General features: G+C 42.2%; 1 protein-coding gene across 1 annotated transcript in view; it reads right to left on the reverse strand.

The window, feature by feature from the left end:
* Positions 1-20,601, reverse strand: part of LOC141148930 (cytochrome P450 2K1-like) — a 35,200-nt gene that overhangs the window by 9,997 nt on the left and 4,602 nt on the right. Inside the window, exons 2-7 of the mRNA XM_073636822.1 lie at positions 18,132-18,294; positions 17,382-17,531; positions 15,475-15,635; positions 6,345-6,518; positions 4,835-4,976; positions 3,865-4,052 (exon numbers count right to left, since the gene is read on the reverse strand). Of these exons, the coding sequence (XP_073492923.1) occupies positions 3,865-4,052; positions 4,835-4,976; positions 6,345-6,518; positions 15,475-15,635; positions 17,382-17,531; positions 18,132-18,294 (978 nt within the window). The remainder of the gene's footprint in view (positions 1-3,864; positions 4,053-4,834; positions 4,977-6,344; positions 6,519-15,474; positions 15,636-17,381; positions 17,532-18,131; positions 18,295-20,601) is intronic.

Below are 20,601 nucleotides of genomic sequence, written 5' to 3' on the forward strand. Positions count from 1 at the left end.
ATGGAGGAGTACGAAGAGACGTGGAGAGACTGGACAAAGTATAAGTTCTCTCCCCAGGCGGCGGAGGAATGGGACAAAGAGCCAGATAACTTACCCTAATAAAAATCTAAACGTAAAATAAGAGTTGGAGATCATACACTTAAATTCTCAAAAAGGAGTAGGAGGAGGATATTGAGTGATTTAGATCAGGACTCCTATGAGATGCGTAGCAGGGGAGGGGAGGGGAGGGGAGGGGAGGGTAGGTGGGTATGGGGCGGGTCTGGGGTCCTAGGGGGGGGTTCCGGTCTAGGAATATTAGAAATGTAAGTTGTAACTAGGATAATTTGTTATATGGATGGAACAGAAAATAAAAAAATGTTAAATATGAGAAAATGCCACAATGATGTGAAAGTATTAGGAGATAAGTTTGACTCGAAAGTTGAAAAAAAAAATAAAAACTTGCTCCTATGAACCTTACTTGACTGATATGGCAAAAAAAAAAAAAGGATGTGGGGCCCACGTGCTTGTCCCACACCTTTCCTGGCCAGTCAGGCTGCATTCTTGGCTTAAAGGTCTAGTATGGATTTCCTTATAGCTGATGACAGCTCAAAGATCTTTCATTTAGCTTTGTGTAGTGTTAGGATCAGTAATGTGTGGTGGGTCTTTTTTTTTTTCTTTCGGCAAGTCAGCGTGTGGCTTGCATTATGACTGATGATGAATTTACAATCAGGGGCATTTTTTTTTAACTAAAGGACGTTATGAATGTTTGAGTGTTTTTATAATAATAAAGGGGAATTCCAGATTCTGATAAGGCTTGTGACCACAAACCCCCACAACCACCTGCCACGGTTGTGGGGAAAAGCTCATTATCTTCATTAACATGGGCACTCCCCCATGTTGAGGGTATGTAACCTTGTATGGATCAGGATGTGGGGCCCACATGCTTGTCCCACACCTTTCCTGGCCAGTCAGGCTGCATTCTTGGCTTAAGGGTCTAGTATGGTTTTCTTGGGGGACCCCACACATTTTTTTTTTCTTTGTGTGAAGTACCCCCTTAAATTCCATACCAAGTGCAAAAAGCGTGATATGCATTTTAGCAAGGAGTCTATGTAATGTTTTTTATTCTTGCTGTATGATGTACTACAGAAAAAGTGACATTTCAAAAGAAATAAAAAATTAGTTTAAATTGCCAGCAAATGAAACTTTATTGCCGGCTTTAAAAAAAATAACACACTTCCAAAGGTCCTGCACAATACATAACAGGGGCCTGTTATATATTTTGGGGAACCTTTGATGTTTTTGTGCTGTTTTTTCTTTAAAAAAAAAATCAGGAGGGAGAAATGTGCTGGCAATTCAAAATCTTTTTGACTTTGTAAATGCCACTGTTTCTGGTCGCACGGAATGTACATGTTCTCCAAGGCAAATGCCCGTCCCCCATGCTATATTTTTAACACCCCCTTGATAATTAGTCTAGAAAATGGGCATTTTTAATTTGACAGATTTGGCTCCCATTGGTTTCAGTGGGGGTTGACATTCACCGAACCCCACTTGAACTAAACCCACGGCAGTTCAGCTCATCACTAATAAGCACTGTATATGCTGGGAATTTTATGTGGAACCCCTGGATTTTTTTGTGCTTCATAGATGCACTGAGAGTCAGTAGATAGGGCCTAAGCTGTCCTTATTAGAATTTGATTGTATGAGCTACATTAGCTCTACCATTTACTATATAAATCAGGTGCCTCTCTGCTAGATGTTTTTTTTGTTTGGACAGGCCTTCTTATTACACATATGTTGGTCCATTTTGTATTGTGAATGATTAGCTTAAAAATGTATATTTTTTTTTCCAGATTTCTGGTCTCTTCAGATGGGCACTGTTTGGTTGATTCACTTTCTGGTACCACTTAGAAACTTGAGAAGTTAAAATTACATGCAGTGACTTACTTTTCTGTCCCATCCTTATGTCCAGGGTCGGCCTTACCATGGGACCCAGTGGGCCCATGGTCCCAGGCAGCATTTTAAGAGGGGCGGCAACCAACCATGACAAGTTGTACCCGTACGGTCACCTGTGCCAGCTGTCTCCCGAAATCTGCCTGTGGGACTGCTGTGACATGTTACATCCAATGAGTGTGCAGTCCGTGTTGCCTGTGAGACAGTTTCACACTGAGCAGATCGTTCTGCTGGTCAGAGCCACACAGTGTGTGACACTGTCATATAATATAACTGAATGCAGAGAGAGACCAACTGTCAGAATTGAGCATTGATGACGGGGCTGGGAGGGACCCAGGTGGGTGGGACCCAGCAGCTATCAAACACCAGCCAATTGGATGGGGTCTGGGCGGGACGCTACGTGTATGTGGCCCCGCCCCTTTCTTAAGCAGCCCAATCATTGGCTGGTGTTTGAAAACTGCTGAGTCCCGCCCACCCCGGGTCCTGCCCACTCCCGACACCACAGCTGAATTTTGACAGCTGGTCTCTCTCTGCATGCAGTTACATTACATGAAAGTGCCACACACAGTTTCACTAAGTGTCAATATCGGCTCAGTGTGAAACTCTCCTCTGTCAGTGCCACCTGTCAGTGCCAATCAGTGTCACCTGTCAGGGCCAATCAGTGCCACCTGCCAGTGCCAATTAGTGCCAATTAGTGACACTTGTCAATGCCAATCAGTACCAATCAGTGCCACCTGCAAGTGCCAATCAGTGCCACCTGTCAGTGCCAATCAGTGCCACCTGTCAATGCAAATCAGTGCCAATCAGTGCCACCAGCCAGTGCCAGTGTCAATCAGTGCCACCTGCCAGTGTCGATCAGTGCCACCTGCCAGTGCCAATTAGTGAAAATCAGTGCCACCTGCCAGTGCCAATCAATGCCCCCTGTCAGTGCCAAGCAATACCAATCAGTGCCAACTGCCAGTGCCAATCAGTGCCACCTGTCTGTGCCAATCAGTGCCACCTGCCAATGCCAATCAGTGTCACCTGTCAGTGCCAATCAGTGCCACCTGTCAGTGCCAATCAGTGCCACCTGCCAATGCCAATGACAACTGCCAATTGCCAATTAGTGCCACCTTTTAGTGCCAATCAGTGTCACCTGTCAGTGTGCCAATCAGTGCCACCTGTCAGTGCCAATCAGTGCCAATCCGTGCCACCTGCCAATGCCAACTTCCATTGCCAATCAGTGCCACCTTTTAGTGCCAATCAATGCTCCCTATCAGTGCCAATCAGTACCAACCAGTGCCACCTGCCAGTGCCAATCAGTGCCACCTGTCTGTGCCAATAAGTGCCACCTGCCAGTGCCAATCAGTGCCACCTGCCAATGCTAATCAGTGCCACCTGTCAGTGCCAATCAGTGCCACCTGTCAGTGCCAATCAGCACCAATGAGTGCCACCTGCCAGTGCCAATCAGGCCACCTGCCAGTGTCAATCAGTGCCACCTGTCAATGCCAATCAGTGCCAATCAGTACCAATCAGTGCCACCTACCAGTGCCAATCAGTGCCACCTGTCAGTCCAATCAGTGCCACCTGCCAGTGCCAATCAGTGCCACCTGCCAATGCCAATGACAACTGCCATTGCCAATCAGTGCCACCTTTTAGTGCCAATCAGTGTCACCTGTCAGTGCTAATCAGTGCCACGTGCCAGTTTCAATCAGTGCCACCTGTCATGGAATGCATTAAGGTGAAAAACCTTGAGACTTTACAACTCCTTCAACTGCTATCAACCATGTAAAAGGTAGAAGTTTGTATGGAAATGGCCTTTAACTGTACGGAGACAATGTTGACCCCTATTGTACACTTGTGTGCCTAGTTCTTTAATTTGAGTATAAAGTAACAAAAACATTAATTTATTTGATGCATGATTCTACTGACAGTTGAAGAGTTTTCTAAACTCACCTTTGGGATGCAGTAACCTCGGAAATACACATCATTTGAAGTTTTATGTGACACATTCAAAGGAAGGAGATTAACGAATCTTTGAATTTCATGTATTACTGCTTCAGTATAAGGCATATTCCTGCGATCATCAACTGTTGGCAGCTGACCCTGTTTAATTTGTGTCCGGATTTCCTCTTGTACCTTTGCTAAAAAGTAAGAGTAAGTACATTATATCAGGATCTCCACAATATGTGAACATAATCATTCCAGTGTGAATGTCATGTTGCAGGATGAACAGGGTTGCTCATACTTCCTTTGTCTGATAAAAAGTGGAAGTGAAGGTAAACAGTTAAATCTAAACCTGAAATATGTATGTTAAACTATCTTACCTGCCAATAAATAATTTATTTTTACTCTTCCCTTTCTTTCCCAACCTAAAAGTGTACATGTACAGTTTTTTTTTTATTCAACCGATAAAATAGAAAAAAAAAACAGAGATTCCTGCATCCACATAAGTGATGTGGATGCAGGAATCCTACCCTCCACGCTATTTTTTTTCTGACAGAGGGGACACCCCCTTCAAAAAGGCACAAATCAGCACTTCAGCCATTGGTTGCAAGTGCTGATCAAATGCTGGTTTTCAAGCAAGATCGTTCGTCAGAAGCTGGTCCTTAAATCTTACAAACTTCAAGATTGTTCAGATTAATGGGGGTGGGCTAGAAACAATTGAAAAACAGTGTAGAAATGAATAGATGATTTTACATTTTGATCACAAATACTATTTGGGTCAAAAAGAATACAAAATGAATAGAAGAATTTACATTTTCAAGTATATCCAAAACTAAAAAAAATGGTGTCTGTATGAAATCATACACACTAAATAATAATTAGGCATTTTGGCATGTGTGTCATTAACTGAGAGGTAGAGCAGAATATGCAAATAGACTTTTTTTCTAAATTGCATCCTTCTATAAGCCAACAAAATTACTTTGTATTTCTGGATACTTCATCATCAATAACATGCTCCAGCGTAGTGTTGTAGATGTTGTTTCTGTCCCAGCTTCAAAGAGATCCAGAATTGAGCACACCAGATTTTCGTCATCAAAGATCTTTTCAGTTTTGGCTGACTCCTAAAAACACAAACGCCAGATGATTCCAACAATGTTTATTTCCACAAAGTCCTTTTTCACGTCATCAAAATATTGTTATAAATACTTACACATTACATTGCTATGAAGCATTGGGTCATATTTACCAATTTACCAGTACACTAGCTGTACTATAATGCTCACCCCAATCCCAGTGGTCCAAGGTTATAGCTGGCTAGTGTAGCTTCACCTGTAATAGCTTCTATTCCCTTACGCAAGCAGACCTCCCAGTACTTGGCTGCCCCCAGGATTTAGTAATATAGTCGCTGGTTAAGTTGTACAAGAGGTAGAGTAAAATAAAACAAAGGAGTACCTGTGGTCCTTGAAAGAGTCAGGCATGGACTGATGTTTCAGCAGGTAAGTAGCCAGTAGCAAAATGTGGAGGCACCATAGGTCAGAGCAGGCAGCAGACAGTAAACTTAATCCAGAAACAGGCTGAGGTCAGGGCACTGGGCAGGCAGCAAGCATAATTCAAGGACGAGCAAAAGGTCAGGGCAGGCAGCAGACCATAGGGTAACCTAAACACAGGTAATCAAGGTCAGAAATGAGACTATCGGAAATAGAGTGCAACGCCAGTGTAGTACAGAGCTATCACAAACCCAGAGACCTGGGTGTGTGATCAAAACAGATTTGGCTAGGCAAACTGAGAGAAATCACTGCCTAGCAACCACTCAGGGCTTCTGCCTCTGGCAAGTAGAAGCAGAGAAGATGTTGGTGCCAGAGCAGGGCATGTTACCCTGCAACTGACACAAAAGCCAGAGGTGAGAGAGCAGCAGCATGGTGGACTGCAGGGAGGCAGAGACAGGTGGTGCAGTAACATGTGAGATGCTCCTAACACGAACATTCACATGGCAATGTTCTTTTAAAGTGTATATAAATACTATTGTATCTTGTTACTTCAATAAAAATTATTAAAATATAAAGTGTATATAAAGCCCAAACTTTTTCTTCGGTTTTGTATGTAGTGTGGAAGGATTAAAGCATTTGTCAGGTTTTGATTGCTGCCTATGTCCTTGCTGGGTAGAGTCGCCTCTTTATTTGTCCTGGGGACCACTGTCTCATAGAGAAGGAAAGGCCTTACTTTTGAATTTAAATTTATTTAAAATTATTTTTTTACTTAGATTTCTATATGACTTTTGGCATGCCCCAGTCTATCTCCCCAAAAAGATTTTTGAGGGTATTAATACTTTATTTACCTCTTCTCTTTGGGGTTTGAGTCCACCTAGAATCTCCCTGGAGACCCTACAACTGCCAGTCCATGGCAATTTTTTAACCAATATACTTGTTAACAACAGTATTTTTAGCTCTCTAGATCCAGCATATATTGTAATAAATGAGGAAAATATTTACCTGTTCTTGTTTCAAAAGGTATGCATCAATAAATCCAGAGATAGCATTTGTATCAAACACTTGTCTTTGATGTTTGATGCGCTTTAAAATATACTCAATGAGTTCATCATAATTCTGCACGGTTTGTCTGTGTGCTCCAAGAAGGGTTGCAATGCGAGGAAAAAAATTATACAGCTGTGGAGACAAATCAGTAATTCTTAGTGATTCTTAGAATGTTGATCTTTATATACAATATTATTGAAACACATCCATCATAGTGATCCTGTAGAATCTAGTATATCAGCAGCACACATGTTAAATAAAAAAAAAATAAAACTTTATTCTCATCCAAAAATGCAACGACAATGCCATGACTTCCCAAGATTACTGTTCCCTTTTGCAAAGTTATTGTGTGATTGCATTAGTAATAATGTAAAATGTAAAGAACTTCTTACTACCTGAAAAATGTTAAAGCCCTTTAGCCATCCTACCTGCCTCAGAGCCCTTTAGCTCCCTTCCTTTCCATGGGCCTACATGGGTCCTCTTAGGTCAGTGTACCCCAAAGTTCCCCTCCTTCATTCCACTAACACAGCAGCAGCATGTTTTAACTAAGCCTCACTCAATATCTCACAGATTTCAAGATGACACCTCGAGGATTCTGAATCCAGCAGATTGGTCTGATGATATCGAAATGAAGTGTTTGAGCCATCAAACCAAACACCATGTTTGGTGTAAACCAAACACTGTAGATAATTATAAACACATCATCCCCACAATAAAACATGGTGGTGCGCAGCATTGTGCTGTGGATATGCTTCTCTGCAGTAGCCTCTAAAAGGGTAGGTGTGTAGCACCATCTTCTGGTTAGGTTGTTAGGTAAATTTATTTTTCAGCTCCTCTGTAGTGAGTGGAGTGGTGGTGATTGTTAGGTCTGATCAAAATTCCTGGGCTGAGAATTTGATTATTATTATTATTTATTATTATTTATTACTACTTGCCTACCAGGCCAATTCTGACATTTCTCTCCTACATGTAAAAATCATAATTTTTTTTACTATAAAATTACATAGCACCCCCAAACATTTTATATGTTTTTTTAGTAAAGACCCTAGAGAATACAATGGCGGTCAGTGCAACTTTTTTATCTCACACAGTATTTTTCAATTGCGTCTTTTTTGGAAAAAAAAAGTTTTGTGCTTAAAAAAAAAAACAAAACAGTAAAGTTAGCCCAATGTTTTTGCATAATGTGAAAGATGAAGTTACGCTGAGTAAATAGATACCTAACATGTCACGCTTCAAAATTGCACATGCTCGTGGAATGGCGCCAAACTTCGCTACTTAAAAATCCCCTTAGGCAACGCTTTAAAAATTTTTACTGGTTACATGTTTGGAGTTACAGAGGAGATCTAGGACCAAAATTATTGCTCTCGCTCTAATGTTCATGGCGATACCTCACATGTGTGGTTTGAACACCATTTTTATATGTGGACGAGACTTACGTATGCGTTCGCTTCTGCGTGCGAGCTCACGGGGACAGGGGCGCTTTATTTTTTTTTTTTTCTATGGTTAATTTTACTTTATTTATTTTAGCTTGACACTTTTTTTCCCCAAAAAATTGTTTTGATCACTTTTATTTCTATTACAAGGAATGTAAACATCCCTTGTAATAGGAATATGGCATGACAGGTGCTCTTTACAGTGAGATATGGGATCAATAAGACCCCACATCTCACCTCTAGGCAGGGAAGCCTGAAATAAAAAAAAAAAAATAAATAAATAAAAAGATCACCGCATCCCAGCCGAAGCCGCGCCGTTTTTGTTTAATACAGAGGGCGGGCGTGACGTCATAACATCGCGCCCGGCCTCCGAACGATCATAGAGACTCCGGCGACCATCTGGTCCGCCAGAAATCTCTATTCTGAACATCTGGTGCCGGTGGATCCTGTGTCCGACTCTCCGATCTTAACGGTAAGTTGGTAGAAGCACCGAAGGGCGGCAGGAGGGGGGGACATCCACTCTCGCCTCCCGTAAGAACGATCAAGCGGTGGAACAGCCGCTATGATCATTCTTAAGGTGCACAGATTCGCCGATATCTGAATGATGCCTGTAGCTACAGGCATCATTCAGCTATCCCCTGTCAAAGCTGAGGACGTCATTTGGTGTACGGCAGACGGGAAGCGCTTAAAGATCTTCAGGCAACAAATACTAAAAATACATCACCCAACTGAGCCAATACTGTCAATGTGTGTGGTTCTGTGCTTGTGTGAATAGCAGCCTCTGTACTATGTGGGAGAACCAGGGAAGATTCCAATGTAGTGGTTGTAATGTATAAATGTGCCTGCACATTTGCCTGTGCTGTTCATTGATAGGTAGAAGATCTTTATCTTCCAAAGTTAAAGGGGTTGTAAACCCTCATGTTTTTTCACCTTAATGCATCCTTAATGCATAGACTATGTGTCTATGTACGCAAATGCTGGATTCAGGAGCGCACTCGCAAGGTAACCCCCTGGGAGAGTGCTTCAAAACAAACTGCACAGTAGAGGAAGTATGATATATGTGTTATTTAAAAAAAAAAACAAGGGTTTACAATCCCTTTAAGTAAACTGTTTCCATTGCTGTGCTTACATCTTTGATTCCAACTTGGAGCTGGTTGATATGATCTGCAACTTTAAACCACTTTTGCTTCTCATGAATAGGTGGTTTTTGCATCTCTTTGCATCTCTTCCCATAACACTGGCTCAAGTTGTGGCGCTGCAAGAACCATATATAACAAACACCTTGCTGGGTTGCCCTTATTGGTTTTTGCATACAGTATATCCCGATTGAGGTAGCAGGTGTTTCAGCTTATTACTTATTAGAGGATAATTCAGTTTTAATTTTAGCAGTGTTCTATTCCTTTTCCTGTGGTATTGGTGGGGCTTCTTGCGTAGATTGTTCAGAAAGTGCTGTCTGTGTCAATCCATAAAGCTTTTGACACATAGGTGTTTTTATTTTTATTTTTTCTTTATTTAGAGGATTGCAACAGATAACAAGACAAAATACTGACTTCATACATAATTCTAACATATAGTCCATTTCACTGCAAAGGTACATTTACAAAAGTATAAAAATATCCACAGAGGTGTACAGTATAACAGTATAACATATAATAATACAGTGATCAACCAGAATCCATGTGCAGAAATGTCAAAAGTCTTACTAAACAAAAAGAAAGGACTTGGTATAATGGGTATAAAGAGACCTCTTGGGTTCTGAAAGTGGGTGCAGGAAAGAAACTTATGCCCATAAAACCTCAAGGCATAGTGAACAGAAATGTACAAAAGTCAAACATACCCAGGCTTGCCTGGATCCATGCATATCCAACAGATTTTTCCATATGACACATAGGTGTTTTAATTATACTTCTGCTGATTGCTACCTTGTAGGTGTCTAGTAGACATGTGCATTCGTTTTCGTCCAAATGCATTTTCGTCCGAATTTCATTTATTTTCGTTATCATTTTAACAAACGATAACGATAGTGCAGAATCCGAAAAACGAACGATCCGACATAAAAAAATGCTTTATTTTCGTTTTCGTTGCTACAACAGTTCGATATAGATAGGAGATTCGACATGATGATGACAATAACAATCTGTGTCCATCAAACCTGTGGTCGAATGTGCCTAACCTTAACTCTATTAGTCCAAGATTATTCTACATAGAGAGAAAAGATTTGACATAGAGAGAAAAGATTCAACGTAGGGGAGAAAAGATTCGACATAGGGGAGAAAAGATTCGACGTAGGGGAGAAAAGATAAATAAAAATAATGATGATGATGAATGTTAAGGTCTGTTTTGTTTATAGCAGTAGTTTGTTATTTTATAAACTTACAGCAGGCCGTGGGCATCTGAAGCCAGACTGTATTTCTTCCTGGATCTCATCCTTGCAGATCTCGCACATGCTCAGTGCAGCACAAGCAGTGTAATAGGTTTCCATAGCAACGGCAGTTTCAGAGGAAGTTGCTGCCCCTTCCCAGAAGGCATTGCAAACAGGAAATGATGCGATGGGCCGCGGCCAGGGAGGAGGAAGTGAAAAATGAATACAGCAGATATACAGTAGGTGCTGAGAAAAAAAAAATTTAAAATATCCAATTTGTTTACAGTGCACAGTTTAGTGAGGGATGCAGAAGAGTTGTAAAAGTGGGTGGAACTCCACTTTAATTTGGATTTTCGGACTAATGCAATTTTTAACGAAAAACGAAATAAATAAAAACGAATTTCGGGAGTAACTAAATAAATTTATTTTTAGGATGAAAACGAAATTCCGAAACAAAATATTTCAGTGTGCACATGTCTAGTGTCTAGATACAGAATTCTGTAACCCTTTTGGGACTACCTGTAGACTACAAACATTCCTACCTTAGCACAAGGTTCTTTTTTACACTTTATTCAGGAACGTGTAAGTCTCCCCAATATCAGTGCCCCCCATCAGAATCTCCTTCATATCTGTGTCTCCATCAGAGTCTCCACTATATCTGTGTCCTCCATCAGAGTCTTCCCAATATCAGTGTCCCAGTCAGAATCCCCCTAATATCTGTGTCCCCATTAGAGTCTCCCCCATATCTGTATCCCCCATCCAGGGGCGGATCCAGGGGGGGGGCAACGGGGCAATTGCCCCCTCCGAGAAATGCAGGTGACTGAGAGCAGGGTGTGTGAGAGAGCCGCCGGGCGGCTCCGTGACTGAGAGGGCCGCTGGGCGGCTCCGTGACTGAGAGAGCCGCTGGGCGGCTCGGTGACTGAGGGAGCCGCTGGGCGGCTCGGTGACTGAGGGAGCCGCTGGGCGGCTCGGTGACTGAGAGAGCCGCTGGGCGGCTCCGTGACTGAGAGAGCCGCTGGGTGGCTCGATGACAGAGGGAGCCGCTGGGCGGCTCGGTGACTGGGGGAGCCGCTGGGCGGCTCCGTGACTGAGAGAGCCGCTGGGCGGCTCCGTGACTAAGAGAGCCGCTGGGCGGCTCGGTGACTGAAGGAGCCGCTGGGCGGCTCGGTGAATGAGGGAGTAAGTGAGGGAGCCGCCGGGCGGCTCCATAGGCGAGGGAGAGCCGCCGCTCAATGTGTTTGTGGGCGGGCTGCTGCCTGCTGACCAATCAGGGAGCCGGTGGGCGGGGGAGCAGAGAGATGACATCATCTCTCGGCGCCCGCCCTGCATCCCTGCAGTTCAACTTCCCCCCCTCCATGCAGGCAGCTGCGGCAGCAGAGAGATTACATCATCTCTCTGCTGCCTGTCTCTGGGACACAAGAGACCACCTTAGCAGGTGGCAAGTGACAGGCGACGTGGCAAGTGACAATCCGCAACATGTGGCAGGCTACGTGGCAAGTGACATGGCAAGTGACAATCCGCAACGTGGCAAGTGAAAATCTGCATCTGGTGACAGGCGACGTGGCAAGTGACAATCCGCAACGTGGCAGGCGACGTGGCAAGTGACAATCTGCATCTGGTGACAGGCGACGTGGCAAGTGACAATCCGCAACGTGGCAGGCGACGTGGCAAGTGACAATCCGCACAGTGGCAGGCGACGTGGCAAGTGACATGGCAAATGACAATCTGCAACGTGGCAGGCGACGTGGCAAGTGACAATCTGCATCTGGTGACAGGCGACGTGGCAAGTGACGATCTGCATCTAGTGACAGGTGACGTGGCAAGTGACACACTCGGGGTTCCCACTGATTCTGCATTATGGTGAGTTAAACTATTTAATTTTTTATAACAATGTAATTATGGTAATAATGCGCTTCAATAATCCTGACACCATAACAACCATGGTGCCGTGATGATTGAAGCGCCAACACCAGCCATTTCCCCGATAAATGTACCCCAAAAAAATATATTTTCTGGCAGTGCCCCTCCCGAGACTAGACTCTGGATCCGCCCCTGCCCCCATCAGAGTCTCCCCAATATCAGTATCCCCCATCAGACTCTCCCTCATATCTGTGTCCCAATCCCAGTCTCCTGTATATCTGTGTATCTGTAGCACATTTAAGTCCATTTACATTGTAGTCACAGTATGGGCACACTACAGCTCTCCTGCACCCTTTGGCTCCCGCCCGCTGCTACACAAGCAGATTGAAAGCGAAAGGATTGCTAACATAAACAGCGAGCGGGAACTGTGAGGTGCTGCACTGATGACGTCATTGGTTCCTAGGATGCCGGCGGTCCTAGCAGCCAATCCACAGCACAGCGTGGCAGCGTGGGAGGGGGTGCGGCTTTGTTTGCCAGGACTTGCCGTACATACTGCCGATAACAGCAGCTGTTTTTAAAGCAGATCAGATCAGCAATGCTGTGTTGTATGAGAAAACATACAAGCAGGCCAGATGTGGCCCATAGGCCGGGGTTTGGAGACCCCTCCTATAGAGTCTTATAGATACTTTGCTTATGCAGCCACCTGTTACTCCTGACTAAGCCATGAAGACATTGCTGTGAAGAGTCCAGGTTTGTGCAGCTTTCCTAAAGTGGACTCTTACCCTAAAGGGCATGTTATGCTGCCCCCCCCTTCCCCCTCCTTGACTTTTTTTAAATGCTTTAATTGTGCCACAAAGCAGTACTTCTGCAATTCTTGCCTAGGTGAATATTTCTCCCCACCTTCTGCGCAAGCACAGATGTGCCGCAGGGCTCAGATTCTGAGAGAGTCCTGCGGAAAATTTGCGGATGCACCGGGTTTGTGCACCCTCTGGGTTTCCCATACACAAGCAAAGACTGCTACCGGGGGAGTCTGAAACCTTCCCTGTTGTTGCGCGTGCGTGGAAAATCAAATGCATGTGTGCAGATGTGCTGACAGGCTCTACCAGAAACTGAGGCCTGGGCAGAGACCATGGGCACATCTGCACATGCACCACTGTATTCTGCTTTAATCTGTGTTTTATTATTCTTTGCCATTCTGACCCCGTTTTGCAGTATTGCTTGTAGCTTGTTTAGTAACCTGCAAATATACTCTCTGTCTGATAATTTGACCAATTACCAATCCTGTTATAACACTAACTAAATCAACTATTGTGTGTTTTTAAACAATTTGGCAAAGATCTGTTTTCACTTTTATATCAACATTTATTTCTCTTGATTGGTGAAACAAAAATTCAAGTGATTGTAAAGTCTTGTTTAAAAAATAAGATAAAATAAATAACAAACATGGTATACTTACCTGCTCTGTGCAGTTGGTTTTGCACAGAGCAGCCCAGATTCTCCTCTTCTTAGGTCCCACTTCTGTGCTCCTGTCCCCTCCCTCCTGTCGAGTGTCCCCACAGCAAGCAGCTTGCTATGGGAGCACCCGAGCCAAGTCACAGCTCTGTGTGTCTATTCAGACACAGAGCCTTAATCTGGCCCCACCCCCTCTCTCTTCTCATTGGCTAACTGACAGCCGTGGGAGCAGTGTTAGTTTTTACATCAAATTTAGTTTTATTGTAGCACCCTGGTGTTTAGACAGGGTTGCTAACAGGTTTGCTAACAAATTTAGTTTGCCAGTAGTAATATTCCTGGCTGATTGATAGAAGATCCACTGATTCCTCCCTAAATTCTGGAATTGCTGCACCTTTTCTCTTCTGTCACTAGGTGGCACTGTGGCTGGTGACATTAGATTGACAAGGGCTTAGCAAGGTCAGATCATGAATGGATGGGGTGTCTTAGCCAATTGGCGCGGTTTCTTTTTGTCCCTTGGCCTGCTGGGAGAGCCTATTTATTTTGGTGGAGTCAGGTGATTGGGGTTTTGTGCCACCTGGACGGTTGTCTGGGTGGACGTGTGTTATGTTGCCCGGGTTGCTAGGCCGGAAGCCAGAGGCTTATCCTGGAGACACCTGGCTGCTAGGCTGCCTATGGCCTATCTATGGGCAGGAGAAGCAGCATAGGGTTGGGACTGCATGATTGGAGTCCAACCGAGTTATGAAGGTTCAGCCGGACGGGGAAGCAGTTGTGGTCGGAGGTAGAGGGGAAGCTGTCGCCACTACTGTCGCAAGTACCAGAGCAGACAGCCGAGGACGGTGAAGAAGTGGGAAAGCATCAGCAAGGTTTAATATGTTATAATAGGTTTAGTTACATTTTAATGCATTAGTTCTTTAGAACTGCCAAACATTATATACTCCTGAAGTAAAAATCTAATAACATGTTTATTATTTATGGTATTAAAGGGGAACTGCAGTCTGCTCACATAATTTGTAATAAAAACATCTTTGCCATTTGTTGCCATTCTGAAGCTTCTCTCCAACCACTTTGCATATTATTTTATTTATAGTGTGATTCTGTACTTGCCAAATATGCTGCAGAAATCTTTTAACTGTGGGCAGCTGAAGCTGCTACCTGTTCACTTCCTGGATATACACACAACTCCAGCTCTGCAGCACTCATTGGCCATCTTATGACTCATCCCCCTCCCTTCCTGGCAAACTCTCACGAGAGTGAGAGAGAGAGCTGTGCATTGTGTCATAAGCCTAGGCTTTTTTCCAGACAAGAAACAGGAAGTGGTCTGTATAAGGTATTTACTGGCAGAAAAAAAAAATGTTTTACTATCCAAAGTTAAAACAACAAGGGCAGAAGATTTAATAGATGGAAAAATAAAAAAATGACTGAAGTTCCACTTTAAGGTTTGAACATGCACTACAGACACAGATTTAACCGTTGTGATATAAATTCAATTTAGTTTTAGCCATAGTCTTTTGACTAAAATGCCATTTTAGTTTTAGTCATATTTTAGTCATCTGAATTGTTTTAGTTTTAATCCTATTTTAATAGACTAAAATAGTATTAATTTAGTAGACAAAAATATTTTGGTTAATGAAAATTAACACGGCGCGGGAGCCAATGCCGCTGCTTCTGTGTCTCAGCCAATCGGGAGGAGAGTCCTGGATGGCTAAGACACTCGTGGACATCGCTGTAGAGAGATGAAGCTCAGGTAAGTAACTGGGGGGTGCTGGAGGAGGCTGCTACATACAGAAGGTTTTTTATCCTAATGCATAGAATGCATTAAGATAAAAAACCCTCTGCCTTTACAACTCGATTCAGTGTTCTAAATCAGTAAAACATGAAAACATTTGAAGAGGTCAATACTTTCTCTAGGTTCTGTAAATGTCTACAATTGTTATAATAGTTTTTAAGCTAATAATAATAAAAAAGGAAAAGCAATGCTTACCATCACCTTGTGTGAGCCTAAGAGTTTGGTATTTTCATCCATAATTCGAACAAGGTTTTTAAAAACTGGGTCATTGTAGTCAAACCTTTCTCCAAAAATGATAGAGCAGATAACATTAGACACTGCACAGGTCATTATGACATCTGTGTCAAATGGTTCCCCTAGAACACGTTAAACACAATGAAAAGAAAATCAGTGGTAAATTTGCTATGAATTATTGATAAAAGTAGTCTGATTTTTCTATTACACTATGGGATCAGCTAAATGTGGCTTTATACTGTATATGGAAGAGTGTGTAGAAAAAAATGTTAGGTCTCAGGGAATTTAAATGTTAATACACAGAACTGAATAGTTACCAGTCAGATTGGAATTTATCCTGGAAAATGATAGTTGTAATAGGAACAAAATTATCTAATTGACTACAGGGTAATCAGGATAGTTCTCTATACTAATGCCCTGTACACACAGTCGGACATTGATTGGACATTCCGACAACAAAATCCATGGATTTTTTCCGACGGATGTTGGCTCAAACTTGTCTTGCATACATATGGTCACACAAAGTTGTCGGAAAATCTGATCGTTCTGAACGCGGTGACGTTAAACACGTACGTCGGGACTATAAAACGGGGCAGTAGCCAATAGCTTTCCTCTCTTAATTTATTCTGAGCATGTGTGGCACTTTGTGCATCGGATTTGTGTACACACGATCGGAATTTCCGACAATGAACATCTAAACCCTACTTGCCAACTGTCCCGGATTTGCTGGGACAGTCATGCTTTTTTATTAAGTTGTCCCACCACAGCTCAGTCCCAGACTGTGTTCTGGAGCAGGGCCAGGGGAGACAGCAGTGGAGGGAACTCTCTACTTCCTGGGCCTCATTTGTTCAGTGTGAGGCCAGGGCAGAAAGGGAACTATTTAATGGCTTTCAGGTGCAGATGGAATAATCTCCTGAATAGTAGTTCCCAATATTTAAGTTAAATTCCTGGTCTCTTCTATATCAATCCACTGGGTCAGACCGTGACTTTAACTTAATTATCGGGAAAAGTGGGGCTGCAGATTACTCCACCTGCACCTCAAAGGCATCAGATAGTCCCCTTTCTACCCTGGCCTCATGCTGAACAAATTGGGCCCAGGAAGTTTTTGAAGGCTCATGACCAAAAAAGGTCTGGCCACTGGCTCCCAATTGGTGCCCTCAGCCAATGAACATAGAGGAAAGGATTTTACATTACAGTGTATATATATATATATATATATATATATATTTTTTTTTTTTTTTTCATTTAGGCCTCATCAGAATAATCATATTTCTATTTCTGGTATACATTTTTATATGACTTGTAAAGGGAACCACTCAGCGCTAAAAAAAGAGGAAGGCAGTTAGTAACTCAGGTTAATACACCTCATCTGTAAAACAATGTGCAAAATTGTGCAGCACCCAAAAATAATTCTATTCCTCCAAATAAACTCCTACAATTAACCTTACAAATGTGTCTCTAAAGTGCAAAGAGTATATAGCCAAAATAAATAAATGTTTAGAAATTCATACATTCATATGTACATAACCATAAGTAAATAAAATGAATTAATTACTGGTAATGAAATCATCTAAATGTCCACAATAAATAAAACATGATTATAATTTATGATTAATGGGTTTAGGATTTATTTATTATGGACATTTGGATGCTTCAATCAAATAATTCATTGTATTTATTGTTATGCACATGTGGATGCATGAATTTTGAAATAGTTATTTATTTTGGCTATATACACTTTGCACTTTATAGACATATTTGTAAGGTTTACTGTAATTTTTTTTTTGGAGGAATAAGATCATTTCTGGGCGTTGCACATTTTTGTAACTAATTAATAAGACTTGTTTACAGTTAATAAGACTTGTTACCATTGTGTGATTTGAAATTTTCAATAAGAGGGATTAATTCATCTTGTATCTTGGCTTCTATTGTTTTCTTTCCCATTCCAAAGTCTCGAAGAGTTGAGAGTATGAACCTCCTAATGGCTTTCCAAGAAACACCATTACTAAATACTATACCTAAAATAAAGATAATGACATGTAAATAGGCCCATAGTTTATACTCCAGCACGCAGTGCCTTTATTCAGTAAGGCAAAGAACCATGCTCAAAGAACAATAAATTATATAAAACTATCAGTAAACACCCTTCACTACTCAAAGCTGAATTCCAGGTGGTTGGGTAACTGCTTTGCTTTTGGAACCTATGAAGAATGAAGTAAAATGAAATCTCAAACAGATATGCTTCTGTACCAGTGCTGGTGGTGGAGATGGGAGAACCCTCTGTAATGCATTGCTGTATTAGGCAGGCTTCCAGTAACCCATGCTCACAGCTTGTGCATTGGAACATTGATCATTTTACTTTGAACAAACTAAGGACTGATTTGGATGAGTTAAGCCAAATTCTAGATCATGCAAAAAATCATAGTCAAGTTTTTGAATGTGCGTGAAGTGGTTTTCACATCACCATATCTGCGATGACAGAAGAATATTCTGGATATTGCTAAATTAGGTCTAAAACAACTAATTTGTTCAGTGGTCAGGCCAAGAGAACTAAAATAAAATGTAGAAAAGATCTGTATTTTCAGAAAAAAGATGAGTCATACATAACATGATCGTACCTTTGTCTTTACGTATTAGTTTGAAAATTGGTATATCTGCTCTATCTGCAAAATCACCAGCTTGGTTGACAAGGGCATCCTTCACAGCCCTGTATCCAGCAATCACCACCGTCTTCTTGGGTCCAAAGTGTATAGTGAAAACTTCTCCATACTTCTCAGAGAGCTGCAATACAAAACAATTTCCAGTTCCATGTACATAGATTTATACCTCAGCACAACTCCCATCCCAAACGTCCAAAATAATCTGCCAGTAAAATTTTTTTTTTTTTACAAATGTCACTGAGGATGAGCACAAGGTTTTGGTTTAAACACAAGTTTAGATCAAACCTTGGATGTTCAAACATTTGTCCAAACACTGGACTTTAAGCATGCTCAGCAGAAGACCAACTTCATAAATACAGTACAGTAGTAGCAGTCTTTGTACCACTGATATCTATGACAGGTTCCTATCTGTCAATGGTTGCTGAGGAAGTGGTGAGTGTCAGCACCCTCTGTGTCCTTAGCTACCAGTGACGTCACCTGGCCCTTTTCGATTACTTGCTGGGAATCCCCAGCCATGTAAAGAAGTGAGTGGGGATAGTGTGATAGTGATTCATATCCCCCTCTTACAGGGTCTGCCAGACTGCATGGTATGGATGCTTTTTTTTTTGTGGGGTTCCCCCTTAAAATTCATTCAGAACCAAAGAGGCTGGTATTGAATTTGGGTGGGAATTCCAAGCTGCTTTTTGGTGTCCCCAGTGTCATCAATACCAAACCCTCATCAAGCATAAGGGTCTGGCTTTTATATTTTTAGGAGGGCACATTTTTTTTTGTGGGGGCCTCCCATTAACATGTATATCAGACCCTCATCTAGAATAAGGGTCTACGCTACTGCAGATAAAGTGAATAACCGAACGCTTCTTTGCAAACAAAAGGAAGTTGCTGAAGCTGTTTTCAATCCTCTGATCACTGCACAGGCTGCATGGGTAGTGACAGCTAATCACCCACGGATGTAAGTGAAGTGAGGACCGGGAATGGGCTGGGGGGAGGGAGGGTGTAGGAAATTAGTTCACCCCTTTTCATTTTTTGCAAAAAAGGTGAATATACACTTTATAATATTACTGGTTAATAAAATAGAAATAAGCCAAAAAATCATCAGGAAAACACCAGTTAAAGGTAGAATTGAGAACAGCGTTAATAAGGGCTGATAAGGGTAAACTGATGCCATGTACACACGGTCGGAATTTCCGTCAGAAAAAGTCTGATGGGATTTTTCATCGTATATTCTGACCGTGTGTATGCCCCATCTGACTTTTTCCATTGAAAATTCAGACGGACTTAGATAGAGAACATGTTCTATATTTTTCCGACGGAACAAATTACTATCGGAAAAACCGCTCGTCTGTATGCTGTTCCGACGAGATTAGCAGAAGGAGCCCAAAGGGTGACGCACTGGCTATTGAACTTCCTTTTTCTAGTGCCGTCGTACGTGTTGTACGTCACAGCGTTCTTTACGGTCAGAATTTGGTGTGACCATGTGTATGCAAGAAAGCTTGAGCGGAATTCCGTCGGAAAAACCTTCAGAGTTTATTGCAGTGGCAAAACCGGTCGTGTGTACAGGGCATAAGGGTTAAAAGGGGTTAAATTTAAAGCAGTAGTAAACCTGTAGAGTAGTAGAAACCAGCAGCACAACTGTGAATGCTGTGATGTTATCCAAAAAATATGATTTAACCTGTGATTTATTAAAGAAGAGAATTTCCATATACTGTATACACTTTAACAGGGACCAAAGAGACAATATATAAATATATATGGTAGAAGGTACAACATTACCCAGTCTCCAGTTGGATTTAACCTGTCACTAGTATACAGATGTCCACAGGGACAACTGGCACCTTTATGCATGGCAGAGGACATGGAGAGCGCTACCATGGAATCGAAAAGGAGAAAGGCTGATGTCTAACCAGTTTTGTTGTTGACCCAACTTTCTCAGAGATTCAGTCTCCTCAGCATCTGAGGACGTTGGGTTACCATCGAAACAGACATAAGTCTTTCTTTCAATTGATCCAGTTGTGAATCGTGGTCCTTTTTTTTTTTCAAGGTATGCAACAGAACACAATAGTAGGACATGTTGTCACATGATGTTCATGGTCCTTTAATGATGGATGGACTCCTACTTTAACTCCTACTGATCTCCTGCTTAATGGGCACCTAACTATTTGGGGTGACATCTAAGCCATGCATATAAGGCCTCTATGGTCCCTGTAGAAGTGTGTATGTGGACAATTGAGTACTACTAATGACAGGTTAAATCTACCTGGAGACTAGATGATGATGCACCTACTATACAAGCCATATATATAAGTTCTTATTGGTCCCTGTAGAAGTCTGCATGTGGGCATTCATAGTTACATAGTAACATAGTAACTTAGTTACTATGTAACTATGAATGCCCACATGCAGACTTCTACAGGGACCAATGAGACCTTAT

Source organism: Aquarana catesbeiana, linkage group LG06 (genome assembly GCF_042186555.1).
Source record: "Aquarana catesbeiana isolate 2022-GZ linkage group LG06, ASM4218655v1, whole genome shotgun sequence".
In the NCBI taxonomy this organism is placed as follows: Eukaryota; Metazoa; Chordata; class Amphibia; order Anura; family Ranidae; genus Aquarana; species Aquarana catesbeiana.